The sequence below is a fragment of the Sebastes umbrosus genome, chromosome 1 (assembly GCF_015220745.1).
Source record: "Sebastes umbrosus isolate fSebUmb1 chromosome 1, fSebUmb1.pri, whole genome shotgun sequence".
NCBI lineage: Eukaryota > Metazoa > Chordata > Actinopteri > Perciformes > Sebastidae > Sebastes > Sebastes umbrosus.
The window spans coordinates 41,562,710-41,584,164 of NC_051269.1; the positions used below are offsets into that span (position 1 = coordinate 41,562,710).

The 21,455-nt window shown below is 41.7% G+C and overlaps 2 protein-coding genes across 3 annotated transcripts in view; both read right to left on the reverse strand.

The window, feature by feature from the left end:
• Positions 1-989: 989 nt before the first annotated feature.
• LOC119496500 (F-box only protein 2-like) lies at positions 990-10,286 on the reverse strand. Its single transcript, XM_037783834.1, has 6 exons — positions 10,130-10,286; positions 7,535-7,600; positions 5,193-5,319; positions 4,056-4,148; positions 3,843-3,981; positions 990-1,540 (listed from the first exon to the last, which is right to left on the reverse strand). The coding sequence occupies exons 2-6, from the start codon at positions 7,569-7,571 to the stop codon at positions 1,406-1,408; spliced, it is 531 nt and encodes a 176-aa protein (XP_037639762.1). The 5' UTR covers positions 7,572-7,600; positions 10,130-10,286; the 3' UTR covers positions 990-1,405.
• A 1,573-nt stretch (positions 10,287-11,859) lies between these two features.
• LOC119496254 (integrin alpha-5-like) overlaps positions 11,860-21,455 on the reverse strand; it is a 59,312-nt gene continuing 49,716 nt past the window's right edge. For both annotated transcript variants that reach the window (XM_037783451.1, XM_037783443.1), the window contains 8 exons: positions 21,021-21,101; positions 20,815-20,920; positions 19,501-19,659; positions 19,282-19,389; positions 16,095-16,208; positions 14,844-14,945; positions 14,623-14,745; positions 11,860-12,545 (listed from right to left, as the gene is read on the reverse strand). In XM_037783451.1, coding sequence (XP_037639379.1) covers positions 12,462-12,545; positions 14,623-14,745; positions 14,844-14,945; positions 16,095-16,208; positions 19,282-19,389; positions 19,501-19,659; positions 20,815-20,920; positions 21,021-21,101 — 877 coding nt within the window. In that variant the 3' untranslated portion in view covers positions 11,860-12,461. The remainder of the gene's footprint in view (positions 12,546-14,622; positions 14,746-14,843; positions 14,946-16,094; positions 16,209-19,281; positions 19,390-19,500; positions 19,660-20,814; positions 20,921-21,020; positions 21,102-21,455) is intronic.

Sequence of the window (21,455 nt, forward strand, 5' to 3'; positions counted from 1 at the left end):
AGGTGACGTGTTGCCGGAAGACAGCAGTGGAATAGAGGAACACATCCATGGTGGAAACCAGAGTGTTTGTTGTGTTGGAGGACAGAAAGCGTAGCTTAGTGTTCATCATCTAGAAGATGTTCAATGTCATGGCTGAATATTTAGATGATAGATGATGAGTGTGGAGGAGCTCTTTGAGGTCGATGGCCGCCTGTATTTATTAGAGCCAGAGTATACGGAGGTTCAGACAGCCTGCAATAATAGAATACAAGTAGACGTAGAAATGGAAATACTCAAGGAAAGTGCAAGTGTTTTGTTTTTTAACTCCAGAAAGTTCAGCAACGGTCAGGTGAACCTACTTATATAAACCTGTTGTATATTCTCCAACTGAAGAGGTAAACTGTTGTTTTACTGACTCTGCAACCTGAATATGCCAGAGAGTATTGCTATAATAAAGTGGTACAGTAGGTAAAATGTGCTCAGACAGGAACAACTGGACGCAGAGTTACATATTTCCTACGCACACATCAGGTCAAAGACATTTCCTTTGCTTTAATATCAAACTTTGTTACATTTGTGTAACGGTTAAACATGCAGCTACCAACAGCAGAACAAGAGGATGTTTTTTCAGTGATTTCTAAATATTGTTTAATGTAACTTTAAAAAAGACGGGATCACCCAGATCGCCTCGGGATCCCCCAGTCAGAGCTGGTTAATGTGGCCCGGGAAAGGGAAGTTTGGGTTCCCCTGCTGTTGTTTTTAAATACAGCTCATGAGTAAATGTACTTATTCACTTTCCAACACTGCTCACAAGAAAGAAACAAAGAAATATCCTCTGCCTCACATCTCCAACCACCTACGGTCCGTTTCTAGTAAAAGAGGACAAACAACAACAACAACAACACACCGCTGAATTCTACGTTTTGAAACAGTTCAATCATCTCGGGATGACGAATGATCATATTCAGTTGATCAGATCTTTAAATGAAAGTTCAACTTGACAAAACAGGCAATGATGTAGTTTCTTTAATCATTTTAATTCCAGTTTGAATGTTAAACCAGCCACCAGCCACCAAACATGTCATTTAGTTTAACAGCTACCGTGCTGTCACTGTGCAGAGGTAGGAGTTAACAGATCATATTAACGACTGTGTTGCAAGCAGTAATTTTAATATATTTTAAAGTTAGTAAAGCTGCTGAGCCAGATTTCTAAGTACAGTCTTCATCGCAGCAGTATGTTTCCACAGCATGAACAGCATTATGATATACAGAGGTGTAAGCGAGGTGCACAAGGCAAAGCTGGTCCTCTTGAAGCCTGGAGAGCTCCACTCCACCCTGGAGCCCTGATATTACTCTAGTTCTCCGTCCCCTCCTTTACCTTTAGGGGTTCCTAACTACTTGGTTCCCTTCTCCTCTCTCCTCTCGCTCAGACCTCGACAGTAACAGAGCTCCCGGTGACTCGGACTCCAAACCAGCCGTCCCAGAATTTGGCGTCTTGTCCTCCATGTTCAAAGGTGATGAAACGCATCCCAGGGCCGTAGTCAGAGAATGTGTGGTTGACCTGGAGTTCAAACATAGAGAGAGAGAGAGAGAGAAAACCACTGTGATCTGTTCAGTCTGGTGGACGAGAACAACTCAGTCGATTCATGGTTACGTTCAAGTGACAGTGCCCTCTATGGTGGGAGATATAAAGAGGAAGTCAGGTGACGTTATAGCAGTGGTTCTCTAAGTGTGTGACACATGACAGGTAGGCCCAATTCCAACCCATCCCCCCTACACCCTCTCCCCACCTACTTCCACTCCGTTCACGTGGAGGGTCTGCCATATTAAGGGCCATTCCAGACCCATCACTGGGGAGGGGAAGTGGGTTATAAAACCCTCCAATAGCGAGCCTACATCGATGCCGACTTAACCAGCTGCCCTCACTGACGACGTGCAACGCCGTTTAGTGTTCTTCATGGAACACGATCCAATGTCAGTTCCGTGCGACTACCGGTACAAACATTTACTGTAAACTGCTCAAACTGACATTTAATTTATTCTATTTTATTGTCATACAGACGTCAACTACATAAAGTAAATAGATTGTATTTAGGATCAAACATACCCTTGACCAGTCTAGAAAACGGTAGACATGTTCATTAGATTGTAAATTGCTGTATATTATATGTATGTATGCATACAGTATAAATGTATATATATAACACACAACATGTATTTATAATTTTTTACCCCTATCAGGAGCTATAGACCCAAAATGTATTATATCTTCAACTGTGCGATACTGACTAAACAGAACAATAATTTAGTGCAATAATTCAGCTGTGCAATAATCTGGTTTACTCCGGCATTAACACTGCATTTATTTATACAAAACATTTAAACTAATATCCTTATTTTACACTATTCTTGCATTTTTATAAATGCATGCATTTATATTATTTGCATAGATCCTATGGGAGGGAAGTTGGTCCTGAAGTGGCTGCTGTGTTTCTACCCTCCACCTTAAAGAAGGAACTTCATTGAGCTGTGAGTGAGACTACAGACAGAGTTCACTCCACCCAATTCCAATCCAGTCCCTACATTCTCCCACTTCGTGATGGAGGGTAGGGTATATATACAGTGGCCACTCTTCGGGAAGGAAATAAATATCAGAGTTACATTCTGCTCCCATTCTAGAGTAGAAATATATATAAATATATATACAGGCAGTGCCGTATATTATATGCATAGAAAATTCGACATGTGTTCAGACCATGTCAAGACAGGTCTCTTTAGAGCCTCTTGCACTCCCCTCTATACTGCCCCCCTGTGGGACAAGTTTAAAAAGGCGAGCATGCATCAGCTTCAGGTTGCCTACAATGACTGCATGCGGATATTACTTAAGAAACCAGGTGGTGTAGTGTCAAGCGAGCTGTTCTGTAATGCAGGTATCAACACTTTCCAGGCTCTGTTGAGAAACCTGATGTATGCATTTATATGTCGGCTAAATGATTCTCAGAACACCATTATCATGCTTCTGTCAAATCCTTGTTTTAGTGTTATACCATACCAGTCACCCCTGTGGAAACACTGGTATAACTGTCATAAAAAGTGTCAGTTTCCATTTCAATGTATGTATTGTTGTTTGTGTTGTTTGTGTTTAATGGACTTCAAGTCTGTCATTTAAGATGAACTGAAAACATAGCCTAGAGAAATTATAAAAAAATTTAAATAATGCAACATTGCAAATAATAATGCTGAAACATAGGATCTATCATTAAGTGTGTAGTGATATACATAAATAAGAATATTTGTTTAAATGTTCTGTATAAATAATGTAGTGTTAATGCTAAAGTAACCAGATTATTGCACTAAATTATTATAGGCTACTGTTAAGTCAGTAATGCACAGTTGAAGATATAATAAATTATGGGGTTATAGCTGCTGATAAGGGTAAAAAGATATTACATATGTTGTATAAATATACAACACTTTACAATCAAATGAACATGTGTACCGTTTTCTAGACTAGACAAGAGTATATTCGATTGATCCTCAATACAATCGATTTACTTTAGATTGATAACATCTGTATGACGATAAAGTAGAATAAATTAAATGTCTATCTCAGTTTGAGCAGTTTACAAGTAAACGGTTGTACCGCGACACTCGGTCCGTCTCTGTAATTGTCCTCAGTCCATATATCAAAATCTATTGAAAAGATAGACGTAATAATTTCCAAAATTCAGAACTTGTTTTTAATCTAACGAAGTATTCTGCTTCATTCCACATTTGTTGCCGTTTAGCCTTTCAAAAACAACATTTTCTCTGCAAAAAAAGTGGTTTGATACTCCCAGATGAGCGTCTGTCCTCTCTTGTACCTGCTTCCACGAGCAGTCGTCAGAGTCAGGGTCCAGAGTCACCGGCTCCGGTTTGAACTCCTGCATGACCTCCTGGCTCTCATCCAGCAGACACACCGTCATCTGGTAGCTGCAGCCGCAATCCGACCTCCCGCAGTACCTGCAGGATGAGACGCCCGTTCAGCGACACTAACAGAAGCTGCGTACATGAATGTCAGTCCACCGCAGTCTTACCAGTCTTCCACTGTGACGGCAGGCTGAGCGTCCAGCTGGTCGCCAGAGTAATCCTCCGCTAACAGGTCGATCACCTGTCTCTTCAGACACAGCCTAGGACACACGGGATTATTCATGGGATTAATAAAAAAAGTAAAGTTATAAATAGATGAGAAATAATTAAACATACTCAGATATATGTTGCATTCAAATAACGGATAATATAGGAAACATTTTTTTTTCATACTTTACTTTTGAAGAAGAACAAGAAGAAGAACAACCACCGTGGTAATATATTTATTCCTATTGTATTAATACGGCCTAATAATGATATTGTTGAAGTGTTTTTTCCAGGGTTCATAGTTCCATTAAGTGATCCCAACTTTGGGATTATAGTTCCCAAGATAAAGAGCTGTGTAGTCGCTGTATTGAGCGGTGCACTGGATTTCTCACTCACTCACTCATCTTCAACCTCTTATTCGGGGTCGGGTCGCCGGGGGCAACAGCTCCAGCAGGGGACCTCAAACTTCCCTTTCCCGGGCCACATTAACCAGCTCTGACTGGGGGATCCCGAGGCGTTCCCAGGCCAGTGTGGAGATATCATCTCTCCACCTAGTCCTGGGTCTTCCCCGTGGTCTCCTCCCAGCTGGTCGTGCCTGGAACACCTCCCTAGGGAGGCGCCCAGGGGGCATCTGTACTAGATGCCCGAACCACCTCAGCCGTCTCCCTTCGACGCAAAGGAGCAGCGGCTCTACTCCGAGTCCCTCACGGATGACTGAGCTTCTCACCCTATCTCTAAGGGAGACGCCAGCCACCCTCCTGAGGAAACCCATTTCGGCCGCTTGTACCCGAGATCTAGTTCTTTGGGTCCTGACCCAACCCTCATGACCATAGGTGAGAGTAGGAACGAAGATTGACCGGTAGATCGAGAGCTTTGCCTTCCGGCTCAGCTCTCTTTTCTTCACAACAGTGCGGTAAAGCGAATGCAATACCGCCCCCTCGCTGCTCCGATTCTCCGGCCAGTCCCATAGTCCCCTCACTCGCGAACAAGACCCCGAGGTACTTGAACTCCTTCACTTGGGGTAAGGAATCATTCTCTGGATTTCTATAGTATTTAAATATAGTCACATGACTACACATACAGCAATGAACACTCACTCAAAGGAGGTTGCAAAGTATTTGGTCACTCCGTCGACGCAGAAGTCGAAGCCACAGTCTCCCGGCATTTCCTCCACCTTCCACTGACTCCCGCCGTTCTCCGTCAGCTCCCAGAATTCCAGCTGTTCTGAGAGGGAAATGCACAGTGTTAGGCTGCCAATAGAAGTGTAGTGTATTTAATACCGTGTACGCTCTCAAGCTTTTACTGAGTCAAGTTCAATTCCAAGAGCCGGTTTAGTTAAGTCTGACCAGCAACAAAAAAGGCTCAAAGATTGTCGATTTTTGACCTTAGAAGTGACAAAACACGAGGTCCATTTACTGGCTTTTTTCAGAGCATCAACTTCATCTCAAGGGGCTGCTGATGAAGATCATGAGACACAGTTAAGTGAAGCCAGGCTAGCTGTTTCCTATTGTTTCCAGTCTTTGTGCTAAGCTAAGCTAACTGTCTCCTGGAGGTAGCCTCGTATTCACCATACAGACATGAAAACTTCTCATTTAAGTCTCAGCAAGAACATGAATACGTGTAGTTCCCAAAATGTTGAACTATTCCTTTAAGACAGAGCACAGATGTAGCTCTGTGTGCAGCTCAGTGTGGTTAATACAGTAAAGTCAATCAAACCGATAAACAGAGTGATATTTAGATCATGGCTGAGCTATTTCCAGTCCTAGATGCAGCCGGTTTGTGTGCAGACTCATGCGCTCAGATTAGCAGATGGATGTTTAAATATATTTATTTACTAAGCAAATAAAAATAGTCAACCTTTTGGCAAAGACACCGCAGGGTTAAAGCTACTGATGACCCCTCGGACTGGGACTGTGTCACCCACTGATGGCAGTTTTCATCGTTTAAGTCTTTACTCTAGAAAAACACTGATCATTTCAGATAAATCAGAAATCTCAATTTAGTGTCACTTGCAAGTTTGAAATAGGCTCATTGTTGCCCCTTGTGGAGATAAAAACAATTCCATTTTATTTATATAGCGTCAAATCATCAACAGAAGTTGTCTCAAGACATGTTTCATATGGAGCAGGTCTGGGCAACAACTGCAGTTCTCACCAACCGTCCAGTACCAGTGAGTGTTTTTTACGGCCTCAGGCGGCAGTAACAAGCAGGTTACGGCTTGAGACGCCACAATGAGGTGAAGAAGAAGACACTAGAAAACATATTGAATATGGGAACCATGTGATTTTCACTTTACTTCTTGCCTATTTCATACTTTGGACAGTTTAGGGGACATAGTATACAAAAATAACATTTTCTGTCACGAAAATTCCTTTTCTTTCTACCAGGAGTGGCCAACACATTCTCATCCCAACTCGTCACATACTGACGCTTCGTCAGACCTCTTGGCGTTGCTTTTCGGTCGCAGTGAACACGTGCTTATCTTTGTGAATTAAACAAAAAACACTTGCTTAGGTTTAGGCGACAAAACCACTTAATTAAGGTTTAGGAAAAAAACAACATGGCTAGGCTTAAAATTATTACGTTTGTAAAGTAACAATGAGACTTAAAGGGACTGCTTGCTTGTTAACAGCGACACTTGTGGCCGTCAAGTCAACGAAAGTCAGCGTCCTGTTGCTCGCGCTTGTGCTCGCTCTACATAGACATGAACGAGCATCGCTCAAAATAGTGAGGCATGTACGTGAGAGGTGGAGCGAGCTAGCGGGTGAGAACGAGCGCGGTGTGTGAGTGAAGGCAAGCAGGCAGGCAGCGAAGCAGACACAGCATCGTCTACCCTGTGTCCTCTGGCCGCGGTCGGGGGGCCGGAGCAGGAAGAGTTAACACTGTTTAACAGACGGGCTTCATTAGATAGAACTTTGCGGTTTTGGTGCTTCCGTGTAGTTTGTGTTGGAGTCTTGTCTGAACAGCGTAGCCACACGCGAGCGTGCATGGGACACCGACCCGCAATGATTTATAAGAGTGTAAGAAGTTGCAAACAGTCCCTTTAACGTCGTGAACACGGGACACGAACGAACAGCTGATTGTAATGTGAAAATGAAACTTAACGCACGGGGACACTAACAGCGGTCTCATCCACTTCCCTCCCACCCGCCCGCCCTGTGTGTGTCTCTTTAGCCCTTTAAACTACGTCATCACACTCCACGGAGCACTTTCTCTGCTCGGATGGCGAATTTACATTGTAGTTAATTGAAGTAGTGCTTCTCACACGGACGCCAAAGGGTGCCTTGTGCGTTGGTATCACACGCCGATGGACGTGACAAAGCGTCGGTAATTTACACTCTTGGAATGAGAATGGGCTGGGGTGGCGGGCCCCAGACTAGATCCACTCTTGATCCAGTTACATAGCTGCAGATCCTCTATGAAGAAAACGACCTCTTACCTTCCCCACTGGGATTCTTCAGCAGGTTTCTGGTCATGATTACAGCGTATACAGAGAAGACAGAGTCTGCAGAAACAAGAAACAGCAACTTAGATCAATAATCGTCTCTGCTGCAGTTTCTATCGGGCTGTCCTGATCCACCCGATCGAGTCAGGCATCGGTTTGTTACCAGCTGTGACAGCGACGCTGGTATTGTTTTCACCTTGTGAGTCTGTGTGTGTGTGTGTGTCATCATGGTAAAATGTGGGTCATCATAGACAAATATGTAGGTACTGATGGACACAGTGTTGGGTCCAGCTGGGTTAAAAATAAAAGCGGCCCGTGTGAAGGCGGACCCAGAGAATCAAACCACAACACTAATACCCCTTCTGCTGACTCACAGCACAACAGACCGGGCAAAAGCCGCCCTCTTTACATGCTGAATAGGAGGTATCACAGAGGATCAACCGGTCATCAAACAGACAACAGTCAGCAGGAAAACAACCTGGGATAGCAGGTTGCCGTAGAAACCAGTTGCTCAAGGGCCTGTTTTTGGACATCCTGAGTGACACTGAAATGCAATTTACTTGATATTATTCAACTTAAGGAGTGTATAGGAATGACTATAGTTATATATTCTATTACCTCATGTATAGAAAACCCAAAATATTCCTTCCTTTGTTGGGATTTTCATCAGTTTTGTGTCTGTGTAACTAATCTTTGAGACATTAAAGGGACAGTGTGTAGGATTTAGTGGCATCTAGTGGTGCAGATAGCAACCAACTGTGTACCCCTCCGCTCACTCCTTCCTTTCCAAGACTGCGGTAACGTGAGCCGTCGAGTGCAAAACCGTGGTAACGCCGTTCACCTCGCTCAGAGGTCATCCATACCGTAATAACTTTAGGAGCAACGGAAGTCAGACGGTGGCTGGCGGGACCACGGTTTTGAACTCTGCGGCTCAGGTTACCGTAGTTTCACAAGCGTGTCGGAGAACTACGTTGGTCTTCCGGTAACGCTAAAGTCTCTCTCTAGAGTCAGTGTTTGGTTTGTCCATTCTAGGCTGTTAACTGTGGCCGTTAAGTCAACGAAAGTCAGCGTCCTGTTGCTCACGCTTGTGCTCGCTCTACATAGACATGAATGAACATCGCTCAACACAGTGAGGAGACACACGTCAGCTAAAAGCACAATATCACTCTATATTTCAGCTGCTTGGCAGTAATGTTAGCTGACCAGACGAAGGTCTCTCCATGAATCAATGCTGATCCTAGTGTTGGCTTTTCCTGCCTCAGCCTCCCGACAAGGCCGGAGGGAACAGGGGAGACACCGGAGTTTTGGTCAGAGACGATAACGTTTCTCTCTGCGGAGCCCCGTCACTTCACAAGACACGGGAAACCTCTGTTGGTCTGGAGGAGCTGCAGCAGTCATTTCTGCACAAATGTCCACTGTACATTCACTAGATATTCTCAGAGCTAAACTAACTCTTCTCAGTGTGCGCGCATTCACGTGAGAGGTGGAGCGAGTGAGAACTAGCGCGGTGTGTGAGTGGCAAGGCAAGCAGGCAGAGGAGCAGAGTACAGCAGAGACTGGCCCTGGAGACCAAAGCTACGGTCTCCCCTGTGTCTTATCGCCGCGGTCGGGAGGCTGACGCAGGATTAGTTGTCACTGTTTTGCAAGACGGGCTTCACTAGATATAACTTTACAGTTTTGGTACTTCCGTGTAGTTTGTGTTGGAACAGCGTAGCCACATAGGAGGACACCATTATAATATATATATACATATATATATATGATTTATAAGAGTGTAAGTGTAAGAAGTTACAAATAGCTGAATCCGGAGTTATTTCCCTTCCTCGTGGGAGGAGGAGTTAAAGGAGCAAGGGCCGGAAAGAGGAGTTAAAGGAACGAGGGCCGGGAGGAGGAGTTAAAGGAGCGAGGGCTGGAAAGAGGAGTTAAAGGAGTGAGGGCCGGGAGGAGGAGTTAAAGGAGCGAGGGCTGAGAGGAGGAGTTAAAGGAGTGAGGGCTGGAAGGAGGAGTTAAAGGAAACGCTACTGCTCCTGCTCTATGGGCCCAATGGATGCAGAAGATCGCCGGATGATCCGGGTACTTTATCACTCGGCAGTCGAACCATTTTGGCTTCATGCGACACTGAGACACTCTAATAGGAATGAACAGAAGCCTGCAACGCTGTATCCACTTCTCTATTTACATCCGAGATGTAGATATGAAGGGCTAACGAAAACACAACGATTCTTAGTTTCAGGTGAATATTATATTCCATTTCTGCTAATAGATCCCCCAAAATGTTATGCACTTTTCTTTTAAAATCAGTATTTTAGAAAGTAAAAGTTCTGGCTCTCTGTTAGCGATGTGTCCATGGGGGAGAACAGATCAGGTTTTATTCTACCACATTTGTGTGCATTAGAAACTACTTAGTTGCGTATTTGTCCTGCATTTCACGGCTGAGGCTCCAAACACAAACAGCTGAGTCATCTGGCCCTGCAAACTCAAAGTCACAGGCATTAAAGGTGCAGTACGTGCACATTAATGTCATGCTCTATTGTACATGACACACTCTGCTTGGTCTAAATACACAAGAGAAGCAAACATATTACTCACAGCCAGGGGAAGGCAAGTGCAGTCTTCTGTTTCGTCTGTTTCTTTCTCTGACGAACACTTGAGCTCCTCTGCAGCACGGCGCCCCCCATTACAGTGGAGCTTTTATAGCCGGGGAGCACACACACACACACACACACACACACACACACACACACACACACACACACACACACACACAGTGAGAGAGACAGAAAGGGACGAAGAGGAGGAGGGGGAGGAGGAGGAGGAGAGACACAAAACACCCGATCTGCAGGTCGGGGAAAGCATCCATCCAGCGGAAACACACATGCACACACTCAGCACAAATGTCAGTGAGAGCGAACACACCAACACCAACAGAGGAGGAAAACCTTCAGTGCTCTTCTTTAAAGATCAGAGTTTATGTTGCACAAGTTAAATAAACAAATACAGAAACATGTCAAATAAACAGGAAGAAGCAAGAACCTAGAGGGTCTCAGGAGATGGGTTTAGGGATTTGGAAACTGACGGTGGCTCTGAGTTTGAAGTAGTACATCCTTTAGTTTGACTGTATAGACTTGGTCTTTGTCTTAAATATAAACACTTAAATGCATTATGGCCGAAATAAGACACTTCACGGAAGAGAAAAAATTTCGGATGCAACAGCGACACCAAACAAAGTATGGTAGAAAATAACAAAAAAAGGTAAACAGCATAAATCCAACGGTCGTTAGGAGCATTAAAGGTCCCATATCGTGCTCATTTTCAGGTTCATACATACTTACTATGTGTTTCTACTAGAACATGTTTACATGCTGTAATGTTAAGAAAAAAACTAATTTTCCTCATACTGTCTCCTTGAATATACCTGTATTCACCCTCTGTCTGAAACGCTCCGTTTTAGTGCATTTCAACGGAATTGCAACAGAATTGCGTTGCTAGGCAACAGCTTGGGTCCTTGTTTACTTCCTGTCAGCTGATGTTATTTACATACACTGCAACAGGAAATAAACTGCAACACATTTAGAATGTTTACGTTTAAAACCGTGTAATGATATATATATATTGTATATTTGTGACATCACAAATGGACAGAAATCCTGACGGCTTGTTTCAAACGCACAATTTCTGAATACGGGCTGTGTGTATTGCTCCGTATTATAAGCGCTTCGATACTTTCACAGTATTTATAAAGCACTTAAACCTGCATTATAATATAAAAGTCATGAAAATCTCACTTTTTACAATATGGGACCTTTAAAGATATTAGCCTGATAATAGCCTGCTCAGGTGTGCTGCATCTCTGACGAGGTCTCAACTCCCCCCATCAACATCCTGGAGGAAAAGGGAAAACACAGCGAAGGACAAGATAGGGCCAACCCTGAGGCCGTCACATACAGTACATGTCATTTTCTTATTATACCTACTTTAATTACTCTCATTTTTTAACTGGAAAACTGGGCAAACAATTCAATATCAGGATAAAGACATTTGTGTCTGTATAGTTGTAGTAACATCGACCACCTGCAGAGGGCGGTAATGTAGTAGAGTAGAGTAAATGCAGTTTTTTATGGAGAACTGATTAACGCAGTTACAGATCAAATGAAATCTCGAAACCTGAAATAAAAAATCTGCGATGTTTATTCCAGACTACAAAGACTATGATGCTGTTGTTTAGTGTTAAATGGTGAAAAAATATCAAGTCTGAATGTACATGATGTTATTGTATTTCAGTGGTTATTAGGTTACTAGCACATAGATAACATCGTGAGTGGGTATACAAAATTAGGCTTTATTCTGGGCCACAACACCAACGGGTCATAACACAATGAACGCATTACATACATCACAACATGACACGAAATACCTCCCAATATGGGAGAGGAATGATTCAAGTTAAACATTGCAGTTTCATCAGGATTGTCCTGCAGACAGTACAGTACAACATTCAACAACCAATAAGGAAAATAACACTGTGCCATAAATAAAGAGTGGTGTATAAATCATACAAAGGCAGACGTTTTCAAGAAACACTGGGGCTGCAAACACGGCTTTAAACACCTTTAAGGAATGAAGAAATGCTGTAGCGTTAGTGCCTTTTGTTGGAGGTGCATCTTTTCCCGGTCAACACAATACGAGGAGTATATTCCGATGAGCTTCTGATTCATGTCCAAAACAGCAGTGCATATCTCAGCTGCATGACCCTTGTAGTCTTTCCTGCTTTGGCATTTTAGTGCAGGTCCAGTGATGCAGCACCCATAACTGTCCCTTCATAAATGGGTTGCCTGCTTATCGTTCGTTTCCTTACTTGTTTGGGAATGAGATGATGATTCCAGTTCTTAGGAACAGCTGCAGGGGAGGCTCCTTCCTGGAGCTATGCTTCAGAGGACGCCTGGGGTTTGAGCTGGGCCTTCTCCATGGTCGTACCGTACGGATCAGACCTCTTGAAGAAGCCCATCTGGAGGGAAACGTGGAGGGAGGAAGGTCAGATAGAAATCAATCTGACAATAAGTCTGGACTGTAAGGGGATATCTGTAGAAGTGAGTATTATTATGTTTTGCTCTGACGTTGGTCCATCAGAGTATGGTTGGGTTTTGTTATAAAAGCTGATTTCAGTGGAGCAGACTCTGTATATACTCAGTAAGTCAAATGCAATATAAATATGCATCAACACACAACATATAGACTACAATCACATTTAAAAAGTACCCTTTGTAACACCATAATTGAAAAAAGAAGTTTGTTGATTTCATATTTTACTCTTTTCTGAGCTAAAAAAATATTTTATCGAGTTCAACTTCAACTGTCAGCTTTATTTTGTCCCTGGAGGACAACTGGTTTCACAGCAAAGCATTGTTAAAGATGTACATCATCCCAAATCAGGAAGTATGAGACAAAGGGGCGGGCACAGACATGTAAAAGGTCCTCCACCCACGCGAGATACGAGCAAGACAGCCAGACTGAAAGAGACACGAAACCAAGTGACACGGCCACGTCGGTTGTAGTCCTTTTGTGTCTCTTTCTGTGTGGACATTTTCTGTGTGTTTGTGGACATTTTGTTTCTCCTTGTGATTCTTTGTGGTCATTTTTCATCTGTCATTTCTTAGTCATTTTGCATGTCTTTGTTGTCGTTTTGTCTCTTTCTAGTCATCTTATGTGTCTTTATAGTCGTATTGCATCTCTGTCGTTGTTTTGTGTCTCTTTCTAGTCATTTCGTGTCTCTCTGTGGTCGTTTTGTGTTTCTTTGTAATCATGTTGTGTCTATTTGCGTCATCGTTGTTATTTGTGTTGTGTGTCTCTTTGTAGTGGATTTGCATCTCTTTGTGGTCGTTCTGTGTCTCTTTGTAGTTATTTTGCGACTCTGTAGTCGTTTTGTGTCTCTCTGTGGTTGTTTTGTAGTCCTTTGTGGATGTTTTGCATCTCTTTGTAATCATGTTGTGTCTATTTGCGGTCTTTTTGTGACTCTTTGCATGTCTTTGTGGTGGTTTTGCAGTCTTTGTAGTGGTTCTGTGTCTCCTTGTAGTCGTTTTGCGTTTCTTTGCAGTCACTCTCTGTCTCTTTGTTGTGTTTTTGCATCTGTTTGTGGTGGTTTTGCATGTCTTTGTAATGGTATTGTGTCTCTTTGTAGTAGTTTTGCATGTCTTTGTGGTGGTTTTGCATGTCTTTGTAGTGTTTTTTTGTGTCTTTGTAGTGTTTTTTTGTCTCTTTGTGGTGGTTTTGCACACCTTTATAGTGGTTTTGTGTCTCTTTGTAGTTGTTTTGCGTTTCTTTGCAGTCACTCTCTGTCTCTTTGTTGTGTTTTTGCATCTGTTTGTGGTGGTTTTGCATGTTTTTGTAACGGTATTGTGTCTCTTTGTAGTAGTTTTGCATGTCTTTGTGGTGGTTTTGTGTCTCTTTGTAGTAGTTTTGCATGTCTTTGTGGTGGTTTGTGTCTCTTTGTGGTGTTTTAGCATGTATTTGTAGTGGTTTTGTGTGTCTTTGTAGTGGTTTTGTGTCTCTTTGTGGTGGTTTTGCATGTCTTTGTAGTGGTTTTGTGTCTCTTTGTGGTGGTTTTGCATGTCTTTGTAGTGGTTTTGTGTCTCTTTGTGGTGGTTTTGCATCTGTTTGTTGTGGTTTTGTGTCTCTTTGAAGTGGTTTTGCATCTGTTTGTTGTGGTTTTGTGTCTCTTTGTGGTGGTTTTGCATCTGTTTGTTGTGGTTTTGTGTCTCTTTGTGGTGTTTTTGCATCTGTTTGTGGTGGTTTTATATCTCTGTGGTTTTGCCAGCTTTTTAGTGGTTTTGTGTGTCTTTGTAGTGGTTTTGTGTCTCTTTGTAGTGGTTTTCTGTCTTGTGATTTTCCAACAAGAAATGCTAACAGTCCCTTCCAACAGAGGCTCTGTGCCAGGTGGACCTGTGTCATTTTGCTCTGTGTAGTAACACCAACTAACCCCCATTCAAAATGTACCTGAGGAGTCCTGATATAACATTTTAACACATGTCAGCCAGTCAGAAACTGTGATTTTCATGTATAAGCAGGGTGACTTGTCTGCTTGTTACCTTGTATAGTAGATAAATGAGCAGGGCGAGTAACAGCAACCCAGCTAGAATAGCCAGGATGATGATCCACACTGGGACAGGAAACGGACTCTCCGGCTTGTTCCACATCACAGCCGTCACCACCTGAACAACAGGAAACCAAATCATACAGGTGAGTCTCTGCACCACCTTTCACTGACATTCACATGTAAATATAAAAAAACAATCCAATAAAGAAATACCTTTTTGGATCCTGATGGCTTGAATTTGGGAGGAATAGAATAAGGCATCCTGTCCACCTGGTACTGAACAGAGCACTCCAGAACATACTGCTTATAGGACCTCTGTGGACAAGCAAACAGTTATATAGCAGAGTGATATAATAACATAACAGCTAACATAACGATATACCTTTGATACCAAGTAATAAATAAAGTAATATTACTTTTTAAAGGAATAATAAGTAAAAAGTAACTTACTAAACTTCCTGAGTAATTTGCCCAACACTGCATGAAATAGACTTCAGCGTGATAACTACTGTACAACAACACTAGCGTAAAAAACTGATAAAATCCACTAACAAGTTGTACAAAAGATGTGTAATTCATCAAACAGAATCATATTCAATCATCCTGTCTAAGGCCCCATACCGTTTAATACATCCTACATACTAATTCTACCCAGGACAACGCCATGTAGCCCCTTCTCTTTCTCCCCCTTTCTAAACTGTCCACTGTCCTATCAATAAAGGCTTGAAAATGCCCAAAAAAATTATCTTTGAAAAAAATAAAATAAATAAATAATAAAGATTAAAGTACAAAAAATTTAAACAAAACAAAACACACAGAAAAAAATACAAAACAAGAAAAAATATATAATAAAATAAAAACAAGGAAAAATTAAAGGATAAAAAAATACAAAACAAAACTCACAGAAAAAAACAAAACAATAAATAAATAAATACGGTTGTTATTTTTGTGATCTGTCTGTTTTGGATGTTGTTGTGTTGTTTTGTGTTGTTTTGTTTTCTTTCTTCACAGTATTCCTTATCTTGCACATATTTTTACCTTGAGATGATCATTTATGTCAGTGTCTTGTCTGATAAATGGAAAAATAAAATCTCTATAAATAAAGCGTTAAAAAAAGACAAAAACAGAAGATGGCAGTAAAAAATGTTGTCTTTGGGAAACCATTTTGATTTGTCCTCGTTAAGTGGTTGAGAACTGTCAGTGTACATGCTGTATTGTTTACTGGTATTATAACTGCTAAAATATACTATGAAAATGTGTAAATATAGTTTAGTAAATATATGTATAGAATTAGCATGTAGTATGGAGTAACTGTTGTTTAATGAGCTGCCTGACAGAGGGCAGTATAGGATCACAGACTGTCTGACTTTATGCTGCTTTTCTCATCCAGTCTGACTCCAGTTTCCTGTCCTAACAGATCACATATGGAGCTGCGCTGTAGAGCAGAGAGTGCTGTAGTCTCACCTCGATGAAGGTCTCAGCCCACAGTCTGGAGCGAACAGTCAGGATAACGCTGGCACCTCTCTCCAGCAGCCCGACGTCACACTGCAGCTGCCAGCACTCCACCGTAGAGCAGGTCTACGGAGGGACGGAGACACAGTCAGACACACAGTAACACACAGATAACGGAGCATCCAGCACTGTTGATTTTCATCAATGGACTGGCCAAGAAGTATCAAACCAAAATGATTTCTAGCAGCTTCTTCTGCAGGAATCATAAAATATAAAATAATTATTCCCATACATTTTAAAGAATAGTAGACAAGTCACGGCACAATATTGATTTGAAAACACTACACATGCCTATCCATTTTAAAAGATAAATCCATATCGCATCTTCATTATTAAAATGTACCTTAAAGGAGCAGTGTGTAGGATCTGTTGGTATCTAGCGGTGAGGTGAGGAGATTGCAACCAACTGAAGCCTCTCCCGTGTGCCAAGCGTGTTGGAGAGTTACGGTGCAAAAGCATGAATGTCCCTCTAGAGCCAGTTGTTGTAAGAGTAGCGTAGGTCATTTGGACCGGAGCCAGTGTGTAAAGTGTGTGTGTACGTGGGAAATGAGTGGTGAAGCGAGAGAGAGAGAGCGGCGGCGACGACGGGAGCAAGTAACATTACTGACTCCGACCCAAACAGGAAAATTTAACACAGTGGTTTGTCCGTTTTGGGCTACTGTAGAAACATGGCAGCTGGCTCCGTGAAGAGGACCCGCTCCGTACGTAGATATATGCGGCTCATTCTAAGGTAAGGAAAATACAACAACTCTTATTATCAGGTGAATATACACTAAAGAAAACATAATTTCTGCCAAAAGAACCCCCTAATTGTTACAGACTGGTCCTTTAAATACAGAGCCGATATGAGTTTACTGCAGATATATACTGGTATATCGGTGTACATGTTGGCCGATAAGAGACAAGAAATTGCAGTACAGAAATGCCAAACTAGGTATGAGGTGATTTGAGCTGTAATTTTGATACTTAAAGCTAGGGTCGGTAACGCTCAGAAACTAGCAAAAGTATACTAGATTTAAAAAATGATCCAACCAAAAAACCCAGCCCATTGTTGTCAACTCCTTTCCAATGGAAGCAGTTAGCAGCACTAGCTCCAAAAACCCCTCAATCTAGAGAGCTTTGCTCTTTCTTTTCACTTCATTCATTCTACACAAAACGCTGAACTAATCAATTTAAAGATCTGGAACCAGGCTAGGATATCACTCCAGTGACACATTAAACTGTCTCAAAGAAATAAACCTGAATAACATGTTTTGAATGTTTTATTTTGCATATTGTGCTCTGGACTTAAACATGTCAAAAAAGTCAGTCAAAAGTCATTTCAATACGGAAACTAACATCAAACTTTCAAACAGTGGAGCATGGATGTTTGGAAACATCTTCAACACGTGGTTAGATTCTCCAATTTAAAAAAATACCATAACAGATTAGCTCTCAGACATTAGAGTCAGTGACGCAGGACGCACAAAAGCAACTCAGTAAATCTCAAACCTAATTAACTTCATCTCACAAACAATTACAGCGAGCAGCAGGCGATGTTAAACAGAGCTCATTATATCTATTCCCATTTCCTATGTTGAAAGAAATGATGTCATTACAATCCAGTGTTACCTCTTCCTACGATCTGATCGGACTGTTTTTGGTTTAAATGTACTACATGAATGTGCAGGGCCCGCACAAAAACAAAAGTCACATTACACTTCAGGCCACACACACTAATGAAAACACACTCCCATAAGGAACCCGGTGGGACCGAACACCCAACACAAGAGCCTCAGTTGTGGTGTGTTGATTCCCTCCACATGCTGAGTCAAGGAGGAAAGAGAAAGAGAAAAACAAACACCTCCCGGGGTTTTTATGGGACACATGGAGGCAACTCCTCTGTCCTGATGAGGAACAACTGTTCTCAGCAAGTTAGAGAAGAAAAGGTAAATACACCCAAAATGGGTTATTTTGTCAGTTTACAATTCGAAACTGGCTAATGCCGGGAACACACGATACGAGAATCAAGAGGATTCTGGGCCTGATTCCCCCCTCCTGCCCTCCTGACGATTGTCAGCGAAGCCCTGATTGTTTGATGGTTCTAAAGATCCAGATGTTCCTGTGGTGTGAGGTATGTTAAGAGTTTTTTTTACATCCACCGATCGGCTAAGAAGTTCATCCTGGCCTCGTAAATATTAAACATGTTCAATATTCATAATGGGATCTCCTGTTGTGTGTGGGGAACCCCGAGGACAGCTGATGACGCAGTCACGTGGGAAAGAACGATAGCAAATAGAGAACCAAGCTGACTGAAGAAGGAAGGACAACCACCGCCGTCATGGAGGCCGCAGCTAAAGCATGAGCTAATGCTCAACCTGAAGCATAAAGTAGTAGTAGGATGGAGCTCAGAGATGAGAGGAGCAACTTGTTGAATTGTGGCAACAACGCAAGTGTTTATTTAACGTGTCTCCATGACTTATGAATATATCTCCATGAATATAACTATCAGAATTAATAGCTGTAATAATAATAGAAGTATAACTAATACTAATAATAATAAAGAGGCTGATAATAATGATGGTAGCAGTGGGTGTCAAGCAGGCAGCAGATGCAGCACCACACCACAATTGAATGGAAACACAACGATTGTTGCCTAAACTCAGCTAACAGCTCCACCTTGCTCCCAGTGTTTGTGCTAAGCTAGGCTAAACAAGCATTTACAGGTATACAACTACTACTGTATGAAGCCGTTTGAGGCTCCAGAGGGAGCTGTGTGACGTCTGATAAATTGCCTCTGAGTCAGCGTCGGTTGGGGTTGAATCTGTGGGGTGTGGAGTTAGAAAGACGTGCTCGAGGCTCCACTAGCCACTACTGGCATAACACACCCGAATATCCCACTGAACTGTCGGTGGCCGGATTGCATTGTGGGTAATGTTGGCCCCAGGTTTTGACGAGGAAGAAGAATGAGTGGAATAAAAAAAGATGATATCTCTGGTTCTGCTTTTTTACCTGTCCGTCACAAGTGTGACAGTGTTATAAGAGTGCAATGCTAAATCAGCGAAGTCAATAGAAACAGTGCGTGCACCTGTAAATGAACTGTGTCCACGGAGAAACACGGACACGGAGAAAACTCCCTATTCTTTCCACGTTGTCTCACCAGGTTTCCTTGTTCAGCCAGGAGGTCTCTGTAGACTTCCCTCCTCCGGATGTGGTGCTCCGTTCTGGACGTCAGTGACGTGGACGCCTCTGCTGCCGGAGGCTGGAGCTGCATACACAAAGACATCGACACAGTCATTAACAAACACAATCAACCGTTCAAGGTCTTTAATGGTCTCACCGTGCCAACCGAGCTGTGTTTGAGTGTGTGTGTCCTCACCTTGAGTTTCAGTGCATTGAAGGTGTGTTTGGAGGAGCAGCTGAGCGGCCCCTCAGTGACCACCTCCACAGGGTAGAGCAGCTCGTGGCCGTGAGCCCTCAGAGGACATCTCACCTGTAACGTGGACTGGCTGACCACACTGGGACCGTTATTCACCAACTGGAAGAGACACATTCAGTTTGAACTTTTGCTTTTTTTGCTGTTTTTACAAAAACCTGCTTAAGAAACACAAATGGCTTTCTATGGTGAAATGAATCTTCATGGAGCGCAGCAACATTGTACGTCCTGATGCAGGTTATAAACACATTCTCTTGCGATATAATGGATTTGTGTTTGTCTTCAGGACTGTACAAACGTTACTCGGGTGGGGAGGGGGGCTGAGTGCCATATTTTATTTTATAAAAATAAGCACTTGTATTTATTTTATTATTATTATTTATTTGCTGTGGTGTTTTTATTTTGGAACCTACCCTTGACTTAGAAAAAAACTGCAATATCCTACCATCTCAAAGCAATATATTTATTACAAAGCCCCAAAAATGTTCAATATTACATGAATTAATAAATATAAAATAAGTAGTCATTAGAATAAATTCTGTAAAATATATAAATAAACCAATATTTTGTGAAATAACTTAAGAAACTATTAAAACTCATCTCATTATTATGAAATGTTATACGTATACTGCTTTATTTTCATAGCGGTTTTAAAGGGGTTCATTTTTATTTCATATTAGAAATTTTGGTTTTGCAATTTTTCCCATTGACACTTTTATTATTATTATTAAATGCATGCTCATGGGGGATCTCTTGTTGGGTTTCTAAATTAAAGAGAACAGTCTAGACCTGCTCTATGTGAAAAGTGTTTTGAGATAACTATAAAAATAAATTGAATTGAATTTAAATTGAATTTCATGTTACTTTTTATGTCATATTTCCTAATTATTTTTTTTTAATTTCCTAATATTATTTTTCATGACAGTGGTGTTTTCATCACCCCCTCACCTTTCAGCCAATTGTTAACTAATTGTTTGATTGTGGTGAGGAAAATAATGTAATGTATTTGATCTCTTTTTATAATATAATAAATCTCACAAAGGAAAGCTGAAATAAAATCTAAATATGGGGTAAGAAAAATAAATAAAGACCCTTCCCTGTTTAGACTTCCCTCCCTTCAGCAAAAATAAAAATTACAATAATAATAATTACAATTTTGATACAGTCCTTTAATAATCACTCAACAGAAATGTTAGTTTACCCGCCTTTTAATCTAAAACTGAAAACAGAAATGTTTTAAGAAGTGTGTCGGTGTACCTCGTAGACCTGCTGAAGCTCCGGGCCGACATCCTGCTCTTCCCTCAGACTCTGACTCACTTTCCAGTTGGGAGGAGGAAAGACGACTTTGTCTGGTCGAGAAACACTGCAACAGAAAAACACAGAGGATCCACAAAGATAAGAATGATGATACGATGATACAGTAATGTAATGACGTAGTGGAAGAGTTGACCGTGAAGCCTCACCCTTGCAGAATGACGTCAGCCATCGCGGCCACCTCCAGCTCAAACAGCACCACCTCGCTCTCTGAGTTATTCGCATTTTTACTACAACAAAAAGACAAAAAAGATCTTTCAGGAACAACATTTATTCATCGCCTGGCAAAACAATGCAAAAGCACGGTCACACATGCTCGATATTAACATGTGCCTCCCGTTCACTCCCATTCTACGCGAGCGAAAGGGCAAAAAAAAACATTTGCTTCCTGCAAAGCAAATTTGCATCTTTTGCATTTGCGTGGAGTTCAACTTCACTAACAAATATTGATACCAACAAATATAAAAAACGTTAATTTATATACTAAATGTAGCTTTAAAAAAATAAAAAGAATCTGGATTTTAAGACTTAAAAGAAATCATAGCTGCTTCGAAATGAAACTAAATTAAACATATACTTGCATA